Source organism: Hyperoodon ampullatus (assembly GCF_949752795.1).
Source record: "Hyperoodon ampullatus genome assembly, chromosome: 6".
NCBI lineage: Eukaryota > Metazoa > Chordata > Mammalia > Artiodactyla > Ziphiidae > Hyperoodon > Hyperoodon ampullatus.
In genome coordinates this window covers 37792834-37810144 of record NC_136919.1, presented here as the reverse complement: position 1 = coordinate 37810144, position 17311 = coordinate 37792834, and the positions used below count along the sequence as shown (strand labels likewise).

Genomic DNA, 17311 nt, shown 5'->3' with positions numbered 1-17311 from the left:
ATCCCACATGCCATGGAGCAACTAAGCCCATGCACCACAATTACTGAGCCCGTGCTCTAGAGCCCGCAAGCCACAACTACTGAAGCCTGCGTGCCTGGACCCCGTGCTCCGCAACAAGAGAAGCCACTGCAATGAGAAGCCCTTGCACCGCAACGAAGAGTAGCCCCCGCTCGCCGCAACTAGAGAAAGCCCGTGCATAGCAATGAAGACCCAATGCAGCCAAAAAGTAAATAAACAAACAAACAAATAAATAAATAAAATAAATCTATTTTAAAAAAAAGAAATAATAGAATTTCAGAGGTCCAGGTAACATGGAGTCCATGCACCTCAGAGACTCTGAGACACTGAGAGAGAAGATGACCTGTTCAGGGTAACTAACATAATGGACAACACTCATTTGTATTAAAAACAAACAAACAAAAAGCTTAATTTTGGAAATTTGGAAACACCTATAAAAATAGTGGGTCTAGAATAACAAACACCCAGATACCCATTACCAGACTCTAGCAGTTATTAATCTTGTTTCATCTGAACTGCAGCCTGTTTTCCTTCTTCCCCTGCTCAGATTATTTTGAATAAATCTCCAGCATACACTTTTAGCTATAAATATTTTAGTATGTATCTCTACAAGGTAAGGATTTTTAAAAACACAACCACTACGCCATTATCGCACCTAAACAAAACCTACAAAAATTCTTTGATCTCATTCACTACCAGTTAGCATTCAATTTCCCTGATTATCTCTCTCTCTCTCTTTTTTTAAAACAGTTTGTTTTAATCTAATAAGGTCCATGCATTGTAGTTGGTTACTGTGTTCCTGAAATCTCTCATTCTCCCATTGGGAGGTAAATAATGTCTGATTGTCTCTCATTTTGTTATGTTAGCAGCCATTGTTGATTATTATCTACATCTATTAATTCATTAGGGGTTGCCATTTGGATTTCAAAAATCTGGTATTGGGACTTCATCACCCTTCACCTCTAGATAGGATGTAGCATGTTGTGGCAGGCAACATTCCCACTGTGACCATTATAAAAAGACAGATAAATTGCAAAAATTATATTTTAAAATTCGTTAGCTATGGAAATTATGAGGACTAGATGAACTAAAATTTTTAGAGGAAAGAGCCAATGAGCTGAGTGTTTCCTCTTCCCTTGGGATCTTTGCTGATGCTTAGGAGTAGACTAAACATCAGGTATGTCCCAAACAAAGAGAGACTACTGGGGGAAGGAGACATTGGTAAAAACTAGAGGAGCTCCAAACACAAGATCAGTTTTTCCCCATGGGACATTTAATGAGTTTGGGGGTGGTGTGGAAGTCCAAGGGCTGTGCCAGAAAGGCAGAGGGAAACTTCTGCAATCTTGTGGGGCATAGGAGATAAAATCCTACTGTAGCGTGGGAAAGCAACAACCTTCCTCTCAATACATTTGCTAGATTTTGAACTTCATGAGGAGGAGGCTAAAGAATCTCAGCTCAGAATCTCTGATGGGCAGAAAAGTCAAGACTGAGGAGTCAGAGACCTTCCAGACTCTTAATCAACAGCCTACGAAGATAGTGCTCGAGAGTAGGGACAACCAGAAATGGACCAACTCTTAATAAATCTGTGATCCTTTCCTGAGCAGCTCAGTCTATAAGATTAGCTCCTCACTCTATCTGCTTCACATAGGGTAAAGAAAGTCCTTTCTGGTGCAAGATTGTATATGAGCCCCCGTAGTGAGTCCCTCCCTGCCTTCTGGGGTTGAATTTTAATTTCTCTGTGTGTGTGTGTGTGTGTGTGTGTGTGTGTGTGTAGTAAATATATAGGAGACATAAAATTTGCCATTTTAACCATTTTTAAGTGTACAGTTCAGTTGCATAAATTACATTTACAGTATTGAGCAACCATCACCACTATTTCCACTTTTTTGTCACCCCAAACAGAAAATCTGTAATCACGAAGCAATAACTCCCCGTCCCCCTTCCCTTATTCCCTGGTAACCTCTAATCTACTTTCTATCTCTATGAATTTGCCTACCCCAGGTATTTCATGTAAGTGGAATCATATAATGTTTGTCTGGCTTATTTCACTTAGCAGAATGTTTTCTCAAGATTCATCCATGTTGTAACATGTATCAGAACTTCATTATTTTTTATGCCTGAATAATATTCTATTGTATGTATATAACACATTTTATTTATCCATTCATCATTTGATGGACACTTGGTTGTTTCCACCTTTTGACTATTGTGAATAACAGGCAGTGAACATTGATGTATAAGTGTATGTTTGAGTCCCTGTTTTCAGTTCTTTGGCATGTATACTAGGAGTGAAATTGCTGTGTCATATGGTAATTCCTTGTTTAGCCTTTTGAGGAACCACCAGACTGTTTCTACAGCATCCATACTGTTTTACATTCCCACAAGCAATATATGAGGGTTCCAGTTTCTCTACTACCCTGCCAACACTTTATTATTTTTCCTTTTTTTTATAGCCATTCTAATAAGTGTGAAGTGGTACCTTATAGTGGTTTTAATTTGCATTACCCTAATGCCTAATGATGTTGAACATCTTTTCATGTACCTGTTGGCCATTTGTATATCTTGTAGTCACCTCTCATACAAATAAAAACACCAACAAAATAAAGACATAGCTAACTATAGTTAAAAAGTAGGGTCAAAATGAGAAGAGATTAAAGTGGATGGTGAGAAGATGTAATTTAAACTCTAAGCTTTAAGGGATGAACTGAGTTTTGAGTTTTATGCCTGTATGAAGCATGACTCCTGACATCTTACTGCTGATTTTGTATTGCCTTTTAATTTCTGTTCTCTCTTTTTTTCCTGCCCATCTTTGCTTGAGTACAGTATAGGATTCTTCTTTATATCAGTCAGCAACAGCCAGTTACTGTTGCCAGGATTCATCTGAACTTTGAGCTAATGGTAAGACTTCCTGTATTGGAATCATCCGTCCTTTGGGATTGGTTTATAGGAGAGATTGATGTGTGCGTACCTGGTGGGAACTAGGTCCACTACTTCTGCTCTGGAGAGCAGAGTGGATAGCTTTTTTTTTTTTTTCCTTTTTTTGGCTGTGCTTTGTGGCTTGCGGGGATCTTAGTTCCCCAACCAGGGATTAAATCCGGGGCCCCAGCAGTGAGAGCACCAAGTCCTAACCACTGAACTGCCAGGGAATTCCCCAGAGTGGATATCTTAACAGAGCCTCTTGGATAGGTCTCTTGGCTGCCTTCTGGGAATGTGGACTAAGGGGTGATTGGTGGAGGGTGGGAGGGAAGAAGAAAGTTCCCTGATAGCTCTCTTTGGGTCCACCTGAGTCAAGGCCCTTCTACATGAGCTTAGGCAGCCAGATTTATCTGCTACGCTGCCTGCAGTTGAGTTAACCCAACATTTCTCCTTTCCCCAGGTTCGGCCCAATAACTATAGCACCTTTTATGATGATCAGAGACAAAACTGGTCCATCATGTTTGAGTCTGAAAAGGCTGCTGTGGAGTTCAATAAACAGGTAATATCTATATATTTTTTAGTGACAAACATTAAAAAACCCACTAAATTCATCAGTTGAGCTTACTGTATTTTAGGGAAATAATAAGAATACTTATTGAAATTGCTTGAAAATGAGACTTTAAGGAGAAAAAAATGGCTAAATGTAAACTTACATCTTTAAAACACTTTCCACTTCATAAATTATCTTAAGGAATAAACACAACTATCTTTTCAAAATAGTGTTTTTAGAGAATTTTTTTTTTTTTGGCAGTACGCGGGCCTCTCACTGTTGTGGCCCCTCCCGTTGAGGAGCACAGGCTCCAGACGCGCAGGCTCAGTGGCCATGGCTCACAGGCCCAGCCGCTCCGCAGCATGCGGGATCTTCCCAGATCGGGGCACGAACCTGCATCCCCTGCATCGGCAGGCAGACTCTCAACCGCTGCGCCACCAGGGAAGCCCTAAGAGAATTTTTAAAAGTTATTTCATGGTCATTATAGAAAATTTAGAAAAGCATTTTTTTAAAAAGAATCATTCATAATCTTACTACCCAAAGTAATCACTGTTAATATGTCATGTTTCTTTTTTTTCTATTCATGAGTTACATAAGTAGTTATAGTCTTTTAAGAGCTCTTGCTTATTTTATTTAATGATGTAAAATGCATCTTTCCCCACCTCATGAAAAATTATTTAGAAACATTTTTGAAAGCTGCATAACATGAATGTTCCTTAATTTATTTAATCATTCCCTTTCTTTTAGGCAGTTAGATTATTTTCAGTCTCTGAGATAAATGATACTGTAGTGAGCATCTTTGTATACAAATCTGTCTTTTTTTTTCCCCTCTCATTATTTCTTAGGCTAGAAGAAGTGAAAGATTGAATCAAAGGGTTCATATATTTTTAGGTTCTGTATACACTTTGGCACACTGCTTTTCAGAGAGATTGTACTATTTTACATCCCTATCAGTTCTCTCACTATGCCTTTGCCAACATTTAGAATTACTTTTTTCCTTCTTAGTCTTATTTGCTTGATAAAAAATGACTTCTCATTGTTTTAGTTAGCATTTATGTGATTGCGATAATGAAATTTTTTAAACAAAATAAGTAGCAAGTTTCTAAGGTGTACTATGTTTAAACATTGACTATAGAAAAATTATTCCTAAAGATGTATCTGACTTCCTTGCCTAGAATCTGTGCTAAGGTAATATGGGTAAATCTGTAGGTGGTAGAGATATGAATTCTGGGAATACAGCATGGTTTTGTAAAGGGCCTTTATTTTATTGTCTTTAGAAATGCATTTTGAAATTTTTTAGAGGCTCCCCTAGCTTTCACAGGTTCCCAAACACTGAAGCAGTAAATCAGTATAGTAATGATAGCTAATGTTTATCGTGTACTTACTGTTATTTGCCAGGCACTGTGCCAAGTACTCTACTTGTATTAGCTCAGTCTTCATAACTGCCCTAGGAAATACGCAAAGCTTTTATCTCCATCTTACAAAAAAAAAACTCTGAAATAAGGTTCACAGGAGTTAAGTTATTTGACTGAGGTCACAAGTTAATAAGTGACAGTGCCCAGATCTGTACCCAGACAGTCTGACTCCAAAACCATACTTCTTAGGCACTTTGATTCCTGGCAAGATTACTGACTTTGGAATGGTTTACTTCTAAACATGTAATATGTTTTGCTAGTGGGTGCCACTGTTTGGAAAAGAACATTAGCAATAACTGAGTGAGTACTTACTGAGCTTAAACTAAGTTTATGCTCCTTTGATTTCATCGCACAGGTATGCATCGCCAAGTGCAACAGCACCTCTTCCCTGGATTCAGTGCTGTCACAGGACCTTATTGTAGTAGAAGGCCCTGCTGTAGAAGTTGGAGATTCTTTGGAAGTGGCCTATACCAGCTGGCTCTTTCAGAATCACGGACTGGGCCAGGTAAGAAAATGTACCCTGCAAGTTCTTTTGTAATTTAAATAGCATGAGAGCTATTCAAATGTAAGGTATTATTACTATGAATTGGTGCTTTTGGCAAATAGAAATCTTTTAGGAGCCCTGCTTTAGTCTCTACAACTGCTTTTGGGGCATAGCCATGAAATGCTAATGTATAAAATCTGCTCAGTGCCACTATGTCTCTTCTACTTAGAGAAAGGAAACCAGTTTTGCAAGTATCATTTTTGGTAATTGTTCATATGTATGTCTCTTCCTATACCAGTTTTAAACTTGAATATATTCTTATGGGATTAGGTCTTAAAACTTTTTAGACTTTCCTCACAGTTGTTTCTCCGTTTTTCTTATACTGGATACTGTGAATAGATTGGGCTTGTTTTGTATTTATATTATTAAGCCCTCAAAAGTAGTGTGGTATGATAGAAAGAGCTTTCGACTATGAGTCCAAAAAATGTGGATTCGGGTCCCAATTTTATCCTAACTTGACTTTGTCGAGTCATTTAAGCTCTTAATTTTTTTTCCTGTGAATGGAGCTTAGTGGTGCTCACCCTGCTTTCTTGGCAGGATGGCTGTTGGCATCAAATGAGATAATTTATTTGAAAATTCTTTATAGATGAAAATATTTTTAAACACTTGGTAGGAGAAGTTTATTTTTTTCTAAACCTGGAAAATCCTTGCCTCAGTGATATTCAGTGTGATAACACCTTTAGCTATGATGTGGTCTCTTCTTTTCAGGTCTTTTAAGAAGTATTTTTCCAGTTTACTTGACATTACCTATTTCAGAAGTACTGTGCTGGTGTGTATTAAGTTGAATATCATAATGATTATTATTATTTTTGAAATTGGCTAATCTTGTTTATTTTGATCAACTTTGAGGTTTTTGACTCCACTGCTAACAAAGATAAGCTGCTTCGCCTGAAATTAGGATCAGGAAAAGTCATCAAGGTAAAGGCTTAACTATGTTATTATTATATATGGGTTTATCAGTTGCAGCGGGCTTAATTTAGAGTGAATTTTGTAAAATTTCTAACCTGGGTATATTTTTGGAGAATCTGGAAAGGCTTGGTTAAAAAAATAGGAAGAGAAAAATGTGCTATGTTACCTACATTTGGGAAATTTTTACCTGTGAAACAATATATTGAAGAAGGGTACATTTCTTTTCTCTAGTCCCTACATTTTATTTTTCATCCCGTGGTTCTGAGGGAACTATTAAATTCTTCCTATCGCCTAATTGAGAAAGAGGTGAAACTGTTTCTTCTAGAAGTGTATCATAATGGGTGATTCTGATCTGTCTGGGATGCTTTAAATCATGGTGAGAAGCAAATACATCATAGCAGGAGGAACACTGGGATTGGAGTCTGAGGACCTGGGTTCATGTTGTGAATTTCTTCGTTAGCAACTGTGGAAGTATTTTATAAAGTAAAGAGTATTTTAGGGACTTCCCTGGTGGCCCAGTGGTCAAGACTCCACACTCCCAATGCAGGGGCCCTGGGTTCAATCCCTGGTCAAGGAACTAGATCCCGCATGCTGCAGCTAAGAGCCTGCATGCCGCAACTAAAGATCCGGCACGTGGCAACAAAGATCCCGTGTGCTGCAACTAAGACCTGGCGCAGCCAAATAAATAAATATTTTTTTTAAAAAAGAGTATTTTACACATGTGGGGTATCATTGTGTCAGGACATACTGATACATTGTGAAGTACTCATTTATCCATGTGGCAGAATGGTTTTCTCCATAGCTTTGTTTATGACTCCTTTTCCCAGAATCCTTTGGAAACTTTTTCCTGTAGATCATAGCAGTTGGGGCATGACCCTTAAAGTTAGACTCATCTGGTGTTGAAATCTTGGCTTAACAATTTACTAACTGATCTTGGGCTAGTTACTTAATCTCCTTAAGCCTCAATTTTCTCTTCTGTAAAATGGAGATATTGCTATTAACCTTATGAAGTTATTTTAGGGATTAAACAACGTAATGGAAGTAAAGCACTTAGAAAAATGTGTTTAATAAGTGATAATTTTTGGGCTTCCCTGGTGGCGCAGTGGTTGAGAGTCCGCCTGCTGGTGCAGGGGACACGGGTTCATGCCCCGGTCCAGGAGGATCCCACATGCCGCAGAGCGGCTGGGCCCGTGAGCCATGGCCACTGAGCCTGCGCGTCCGGAGCCTGTACTCCGCAACGAGAGAGGCCACAACAGTGAGAGGCCCGCATACCGAAAAAAAAAAAAGTGATAGCTTTTATTTCTATTTTAATGCCATTCTTCTGTTCCAATTTCTCTCATCATCTAAGGTAAGTGTATTTCATACAGCCCCGGATATGCTGGCTTTTACAAGTGAATTGAGAAGCAGATGTTCTTATAACCAGTTGGGAGGGGGGAATATAAACCCGATGATCCTGTACTTTGTTTTGTCTTATGAAAAGATTTGTATCTGATGAGCTTTTCCTCTTCTCTGATTCCTAAAGAGCTGGGAGGATGGAATGGTGGGCATGAGAAAAGGAGGGAAGCGGTTGCTCATCATCCCTCCAGCCTGCGCTGCTGGCTCTGAAGGGGTAATAGGATGGACTCCATCAACAGACTCGATCCTGGTGTTCGAGGTGGAGATTAGGCGGGTGAGTGAAATTGTGCTGTGTTGTGTTTGATGAGTCCTCTTTGCTAGTTAAGTAAAATGAATAAATAAATGTGTCGAAAAAGATTCTGAAGATATCTTTTTTTTTTTTAAGTAGAAATGGTATAGTTGGAAAGAACAACAGCTTTGGAATCTAAAGGCCAAGGTTTATGTCCTTCTTGGCTCTGTATTCATAGTCACTTCTCTACACTAACCTTCTTTTTATTTAAGCTGTAAAATAGTGATTCCTGCCCAATGTTCACACCTTTTGATTTAGTAATTCTATGGCTACAAGTGTATGCTATCAATATATTTACATAAGAGTGCAAAGATACCTGTATATAGATAGATAAATACAGATAGATACATATTTTCCTCCCTCTGCCACATTGTGATAGTAAAAAACTGGAAACAGCTTAAGTGTCTATTATTATGAGACTGGTTAAATTATGGTTCTTCATAGAGTGGACTTCTATGTAGTTCTTAAAGAATATCCAAAATCTATTTTTAAGTGAAAGAAGCAAGTTGCTAAACAGTATGGGGGGACTTCCCTGGTGGTCCAGTGGTAAAGAATCCGCCTTACAATGCAGGGGACGTGGGTTCGATCCCTGGTCAGGGAACTAAGATCCCACATGCCGCGGGGCAACTAAGCCCGTGTGCCACGAGACAACCCTCATGCCGCAAACTACAGAGCCCACGCACCCTGGAACCCGCACTCCACAACTAGAGAAAACCCACACGCCACGACTAGGGAGAAAACTGCGCACCACAACAAAGAGCCTGCGCCTTGCAGCGAAAGATCCCGCATGCCTCAGTGAAGATCCTGCATGCCACGACTAAGACCCGATGTAGCCAAAAATAAATTCAAACAAACAAACAAACAAAACAGTATGGGTAGTATGATCTTGTGTTTGTGTGTCTGTGTGTCTGTGTGTCTACAAATGAATATATGCATATGCCCATATATTCATATAAAATTTCTGGAGGCATTAAAAGAAATGAAATGATTTTCTCTGGAGAATGGAAATGGAGTTCAGATACTTCTACTTTTTTACATTCTACCCTTTGTACCATTTAAAAATTTTATCAAGAATAATTTCTATAATAAAGTTTGTAACAAATTGCGGTTAATTAATGTCCCCCCCCCCGCCAAAAAAAAGGCTCTGTTTGCTTTATACTGTGATTATTAGGTCTGAATGTGATAATGTTTGTGACTATAAACTATAAAGTACAATGCAAATAAATATTATGACCATCCTCATTGTGGTGGTTATTCCTGCTGCAACAAAGGATATGCATTTTTTATTAATGACTCTTTCCTAATTGGACACCCTTATCTCTGGTGGGCATTCCAGCCCTCTTTGACTGACGTGCTTCCAGCTGCCTTTTTCATAGCTTTTATATTCTTTCTCAATTTTCCTTTGAGTTTGAGGAAGTCAAGGGTGGTAATAGATAACAAACCATTTTGAATCCATTAAGACCGACATTTTGTAAACATAAGAAAAAAATACCCTATTTTACCAATAATCAAAGAATTACAAATTGATTATTAAACTGACAAGGCTGGGGGAGTTCCCTGGTGGCCTAGTGGTTAGGATTCTGGCTTTCACTGCCGTGGCTCACATTCAGTCCCTGGTCGGGGAACTGAGATCCCGCAAGCCGTAAGACGTGGCCAAAAAAAAAAAAAAAAAAAAAAAAAAAACAACTGACAGGGCTGATACAGAACGATAATACCCAATGTGACAAGAGTGTTAAGAAAGATTTATATACTACTTACGGAGTATAAAGTAGTTCACCCTTTACGGTGTGAAATTTAGTGGTATATATCAAAAGTTTTAAAAATAAGCATACCTTTTATCTAACAATTTCACTTCTGGGAATTTGTATTTTGGAAATGATTATGTGCGAAGAGAGATAAAGCTATTCTTAGAAGTATTGTTTGTATAGAAAAAATTAGAAATAAATTGAATATCCAACATATAGGAATTGGTGAAATATATTTTATGATAACATATTTATGACTTGTGTTCCCAAAATCCTTTGGAGACTTTTTCCTGTAGATGATAGCAGTTAAAGGCATGACCCTTAGACATACTCTTCAGTAGTTAAAAAGGATGTTGTCGATTAATAATTTAGTTAACGTGGAAATATGTTAATATATCAGTGAGTGAGCAAAGCAGGGTACAAAACAATATGGCCCCATTGTTGTAAAACACACGCACTTACACACATACACAGATAATATAAGTGCAAAATATTACATCCAAAATTCTAACAACGTTATTGCTTAGTGGTTGAATTGCAGGTGATTGTTACCTTTTTTTTCTCTTTTGGCTTATCTACATTTTCTGATTTGCCTACAGTGAATAGGTAATGACTTGTATAATGAAGAATAAGTAAAATGAAAGGAGAATGGAGGGGGAAGCATGCCTTTTTTTGTGGTTTATTAGCCTGTTCCATCTGTGGTTGATCTTTCCCTAGGTCAAATTTGCTAGAGATTCTGGCTCTGATGGGCACAGTGTTAGTTCCCGGGATTCTGCAGCCCCTTCACCCATACCTGGGGCTGACAACCTCTCTGCTGATCCTGTTGTGTCACTGTCCACATCTGTTCCTTTCAAATCAGGGTAAGATACTGGAGTTGTATAAAGCTCTTTTATTGTCCATGTAAATGATTCTTAGAGGGGTTCAGAAATAGGGACATAGTTGAAAACTAAAATAATTTTAAATAATTGGGAAAAAATGGGATGAGGGAAATGGGGAAAGTAATTGCATCAGATTTTCTGACAAAGGATTAATATTCATACTCTATAAAAGCACTAACTTAGATATAAAAGAATACCTGCCAAACTCTGGAAGAAAATTGGGCAGAAGGCATAAACACAAAATATATATCCAAGGAAAGAAATGTAAATGATAAGCATTTGAATGGAAAATTGTCCATCTTCACTAGCTTTCAGAAATTATACAAACTAAAGAAGAGTTAAAACTCTGTTTTACAGCGATTAAATTGGCAAACATTTAAAAAAACAATTTGTTTATACAGTATAATCTAGACTCATGATTATGGATTTTGTTTTTATCTCAGGATATGTCTTATTTGCTTTCAGGGAGTCAGTTCTTCGTTCCAAATCTAACTCCCTCAGTGAACAGCTTACAGGAAATACAGTGAGTATATAAGTCTATCTCCTCATCCCCAGTTGGCTAGAAGGGTTTCATGTGCCTAGGGTATAGTAGGTTAGAGAAAAAAAAATGTTGAAAAATGTTGATTTAGGCTAGAAATCAGTGGTTACTTTATTCATTTTCCCTTACTTGAGAGTCAGTATAAATTAGCTTGGGCTTCTGCATCAACAGACTTGGATTCAAATCTTTATTCTTATAAACATGTGGCTTTGAGGAAATTACCTGACTTCTCTGGTCTTCAGCTTCTTCATATGTCCACTCTTGCCGCTCTTATTCAACATAGTTTTGGAAGTCCTAGCCACGGCAATCAGAGAAGAAAAAGAAATAAAAGGAATACAAACTGGAAAAGGAGAAGTAAGACTGTCACTGTTTGCAGATGACATGATACTATACATAGAAAATCCTAACGATGCTACCAGAAAACTACTAGAACTAATCAATGAATTTGGTAAGGTTGCAGGATACAGAATTAATGCACAGAAATCTCTGGTATTCTTATACACCAATAACAAAAAATCAGAAAGAGAAATTAAGGAAACACTCCCATTTACCACTGCAACAAAAAGAATAAAATACCTAGGAATAAACCTGCCTAAGGAGGCAAAAGACTTGTACTCAGAAAACTATAAAACACTGATGAAAGAAATCAAAGATGACATAAACAGATAGAGAAATATACCATGTTCTTGGATTGGAAGAATCAATATTGTGAAAATGACTATACTACCCAAAGCAATATATAGATTCAGTGCAATCCCTGTCAAACTACCAATGGCATTCTTCACAGAATTAGAGCAAAAAATTTTACAATTCGTATGGAAACACAAAAGGCCCCGAATAGCCAAAGCAGTCTTGAGAAAGAAAAATGGAGATGGAGGAATCAGGCTCCCTAACTTCAAACTATACCACAAAACTACAGTAATCAAGACAGTATGGTACTGGCATAAAAACAGAAAGATAGATCAGTGGATCAGGATAGAAAGCCCAGAGATAAACCCACGCACATATGGCCAACTTATCTTTGATAAAGGAGGCAGGAATGTACAGTGGAGAAAGGACAGCCTCTTCAATAAGTGGTGCTGGGAAAACTGGATAGGGACATGTAAAAGTATGAGATTAGATCATTCCCTAACACCATACACAAAAATAAGCTCAAAATGGATTAAAGACCTAAATGTAAGGCCAGAAACTATCAAACTCTTAGAGGAAAACATAGGTAGAACACTCTATGACATAAATCACAGCAAGATCCTTTTGGACCCACCTCCTAGAGAAATGGAACTAAAAACAAAGATAAACAAATGGGACCTAATGAAACTTCAAAGCTTTTGCACAGCAAAGGAAACCATAAACAAGACCAAAAGACAACCCTCAGAATGGGAGAAAATATTTGCAAATGAAGCAACTGACAAAGGATTAATCTCCAAAATTTATAAACAGCTCATGCAGCTCAATAGCAAAAAAACAAACAACCCAATCCAAAAATGGGCAGAAGACTTAAATAGGCATTTCTCCAAAGAAGATATACAGACTGCCAACAAACACATGAAAGAATGCTCAACATCATTAATCATTAGAGAAATGCAAATCAAAACTACAATGAGATATCATCTCACACCAGTCAGAATGGCCATCATCAAGAAATCTAGAAACAATAAATGCTGGAGAGGGTGTGGAGAAAAGGGAACACTCTTGCACTGCTGGTGGGAATGTGAATTGGTACAGCCACTATGGAGAACAGTATGGAGGTTCCTTAAAAAACTAAAAATAGAACTACCATATGACCCAGCAATCCCACTACTAGGCATATACCCTGAGAAAACCATAATTCAAAAAGAGACATGTACCAAAATGTTCATTGCAGCTCTATTCACAATAGCCCGGAGCTGGAAACAACCTAAGTGTCCATCATCGGATGAATGGATAAAGAAGATGTGGCACATATATACAATGGAATATTACTCAGCCATAAAAAGAAACGAAACTGAGCTATTTGTAATGAGGTGGATAGACCTAGAGTCTGTCATACAGAGTGAAGTAAGTCAGAAAGAGAAAGACAAATACCGTATGCTAACACATATATATGGAATTTAAAAAAAAAAAATGTCATGAAGAACCTAGGGGTAAAACGGGAATAAAGACACAGACCTACTTGAGAATGGACTTGAGGATATGGGGAAGGGGAAGGGTAAGCTGTGACAAAGGGAAAGAGAGGCATGGACATATATACACTACCAAACGTAAGGTAGATAGATAGTGGGAAGCAGCCGCAGAGCACAGGGAGATCAGCTCGGTGCTTTGTGACCGCCTGGAGGGGTGGGATGGGGAGGGTGGGAGGGAGGGAGATGCATGAGGGAGGGGATGTGGGAACAGATGTATATGTATGACTGATTCACTTTGTTATAAAGCAGAAACTAATAAAAAAAATAAAAATAAAAAATAAAACGTGAAAAAAAAAAAAAAAAAGATGCTCAACATCACTAATTATTAGAGAAATGCAAATCAAAACTACAACGAGGTATCACCTCACGCCGGTCAGAATGGCCATTATCAAGAAATCTAGAAACAATAAATGCTGGAAAGGGTGTGGTGAAAAGGGAACCCTCCTGCACTGTTGGTGGAAATCTAAATTGATACAACCACTATGGATAACAGTATGGAGGTTCCTTAAAAAACTAAAAATAGAACTACCATATGACCGAGCAATCCCACTACTGGGCTTATACCCTGAGAAAACCATAATTCAAAAAGAGTCATGTACCACAGTGTTCATTGCAGCTCTATTTACAATAGCCAGGACATGGAAGCAACCTAAGTGTCTGTCAATAAATGAATGGATAAAGAAGATGTGGCACATATATACAATGGAATATTACTCAGCCATAAAATGAAATGAAATTGAGTTATTTGTAGTGAGGTGGATGGACCTAGATTCTGTTATACAGAGTGAAGTAAGTCAGAAAGAGAAAAACAAATACCGTATGCTAATGCATATACATGGAATCTAAAAAAAAAAAAAATGGTACTGATGAACCTAGTTGCAGGGCAGGAATAAAGATGTAGGCATAGAGAATGGACTTGAGGACACGGGGTGGGATGGGAAAGCTGGGGCAAACTGAGAGTAGCATCGACATATATACACTACCAAATGTAAAATAATTAGCTAGTGGGAAGCAGAAGCATAGCACAGCGAGATCAGCTCGGTGCTTTGCCGTGACCTAGAGGGGTGGGATAGGGAGGATGGGAGGGAGGCTCAAGGGAGGGGATATGGGGACATATGTATGCATATGGCTGATTCACTTCGGTGTACAACAGAAAGTAACACAGTATTGTGAAGCAATTATACTCTAATAAAGATCTATTTTAAAAATAAATAAAAAACAAAAAAAGGAAATAATTCTCACAGCCCCTCTAAGTGTTCCTGTGATATGTTTATAAAGCACTAAGCTCAAAGCCTACATAGAGCTTGCCTTCAGTAATCTCTCGAGATTTTTATGGGGTTTAAATGAAATGATGCCTATGGAATTTTTAGTATTGTGTCTGGCATATTGTAAGAGCTCAATTAACATTAGCTCTGTTATCATAATTACTGGTAATGCTACATATCTTCATACTTTCATTCTCTCAGAGGAATTCTACACTAATTCACCAATTAGTTGACTTCTATCAGGTTTCTGGGCCTCTGTGTTTCCCCAACTGTAACATGAGAAGACTAGCATACTGTTGTAGTAAAATTTGGATTTGAAGACCTTTAGAAGATGTACACTGTGTTTGCTTCTGCTCTGCCTGGTCCGTGAAGGCATCTGAGTTTGCTACATGTGGATGAGATGATAGCTGAAGTGCTTCAAGTTCTAAAGCTCTGTGGCTTGCACCTGCCACATTGGGAAACAGGATAATTGTATGGAGTGAAATTGATGATTAATTTCTCTCCAACACTAGTTTATTTGCTTATATTCAGTCCAAAGCAGGAATTAATTAAGCAAATAATTGATCTGATATGTGTAAAAAGTGATCTAAACCCAGAAGGTTAAGCCAGAGAATCAAGAAAATTGAAAAACAGTTTATAATCTCAGATCTTTGAATAGCCACAACAATTGTTCAGTATTAGTTCTTTTGTAATCTCAAGGCACAGCTACTTTTGTCACCTATTTCTAAGCTTCAGTAACTTTTGGTAGACTAATGCTCTCCAACCTTTTTTTTTCTTTTCTTTTTTTACAGTTTTGGTTTTTTAATTGAGGCAAAGTTCACATAATATAAAATTAACCATCTTTTGGTTCTTTTTACATTTAAGTTTTTGTTTTTTGTTTTGAATAGGTAATTACATTCATATGGCACAGTTAGCAAAACAATATAACAAGATATACATTGAGAAGACTCATTCCTACCCCTGCCCCCATGTACCCTATTTTATCTCATCCCCAACCTTGGGTAACTGCTTTTATTAGTTTCTTATGTATTCAATGTTTCTTTATGCAGATGCAAGCAAATAGGAATGTATATTTTATTTTCCCCCCTTCACAAAAAAATAGCATATATATTATCTACCTTGCTTTTTATAATAACAGTATCTTTCCATGTTAGTATATAGAAAGCGTCCTCATTTTTTTTTATCTTTAGATCACAAGATTCCATTGTGTGAATATTGGTTTATATAACTCGTCCTCTTTTGATAGACCCAACGTTTTTTGATTATGTGTCTCCATTAGTTAAGAAAAAATGATACACCCTCTCAGTATATGTCTGTTTACAAATTATATACATAAAGTACTCTCCATCCCTGTAAACAAGTTTAATGTCTGATGTTTACTGTAGCTTAAAAATAATTTTAAAATAAAGGTCATGGTCATTTCTTTTTACACTCATTAGATCATCTTATGCACCCTTAGGAGTATACACTCTGCTCTAAAGGCTGCACTTTGAACCAGTTAATGCATACAGAGGCGTCTAGCTCAGGGACTAGTATGTCATCAGTGCCAAGTCAGTGTTAAATGAACCTAAATTTAGAACACAGAGCTCCTGTTTTCTTTTTGCCCTAAATCTCTTCTGAATATTTAGCTGCTGAGTTGCTCTTGGGCTTTTGAGAGGTTACTATTATCTAAAATGCCTCCCTCCCTTCATCTATACTTTAGTTTTTTATCTGTAAAATGAGAATACTTATGCCTGGTAGGGAGACTTGATTGCAGTGAAGGAATATAGATGAAATCACTTTGTCCATTCCAACATATAGGGAATTATTTTTCCTACTGTTATTAATTGTGACCCATGTATGTATCTAGGCAAGAAATCTTTAATTCTCATTTTCTAGAAGATAGTTTCAAATAGATAAGGCAGGGGGGACTTATTGAAAGATTTGATATAAGAGCCAAAAGACGTAGAGTTGACTGAAGGTAATGAACCTTGATTACAGTGATTTTTGTGACTTTCCTCTCCTTTTAGAATCCTGATACAGTCAAGGCCAAGTTGATCTCTCGGATGGCTAAAATGGGCCAGCCCATGCTGCCCATTCTTCCACCACAGCTGGATTCCAATGATTCAGAAATTGAAGTATGTCCCACTGGCTGTCTTAGAATGAATAGTGCAGATGTTGCTGTCTTCTGTTCTTTTAACTGAAATTATTGCTTCTTCTACCTCTAACCCAGAATCATTATTTAGAGAGCTTATATTCAAAATGATACAGGTTGGTATTGGTATATGTGTTTGTGCTATAATTATCACTTCCCCTGAGAAATGGAAGCAATTCTGTATATCTGCCACAAGAACTGGGCAGTTTTAAGTAGTTAATTTAGCTTTCTACTAGAATCTCTGTTGTCAGCAAACATAAGCCTTTAGGCAGCATGATGCCTGACCCATAAAAGAATGAATTCATATTTGTTGATTGAATGTTTAGATTATCTTGGGAAATGTTGATTTTTCCACTGATGTAATTTAATATGAAGATCACACTGTTGTAGGAATTCCCTGGCAGTCTAGTGGTTAGAACTCAGCACTGTCACTGCCAAGGGCAGGGGTTCAATCCCTGGTTGGGGAACTAAGATCCCACAAGCCATGAGGTGCAGCCAAAAAAACCCACTGTTGTATCTTTTGGCTTTGTATGTGGCATGATTTTTTTTAATT

At 37.6% G+C, this 17311-nt stretch overlaps 1 protein-coding gene across 1 annotated transcript in view; it reads left to right on the top strand.

Moving 5' to 3' along the window:
- The window catches only part of FKBP15 (FKBP prolyl isomerase family member 15), a 57811-nt gene that overhangs the window by 15295 nt on the left and 25205 nt on the right, over positions 1–17311 (top strand). The window contains exons 5-12 of the mRNA XM_079706883.1: positions 2842–2916; positions 3395–3493; positions 5255–5404; positions 6293–6361; positions 7875–8021; positions 10499–10641; positions 11125–11182; positions 16634–16741. Coding sequence (XP_079563009.1) covers positions 2842–2916; positions 3395–3493; positions 5255–5404; positions 6293–6361; positions 7875–8021; positions 10499–10641; positions 11125–11182; positions 16634–16741 — 849 coding nt within the window. The remainder of the gene's footprint in view (positions 1–2841; positions 2917–3394; positions 3494–5254; positions 5405–6292; positions 6362–7874; positions 8022–10498; positions 10642–11124; positions 11183–16633; positions 16742–17311) is intronic.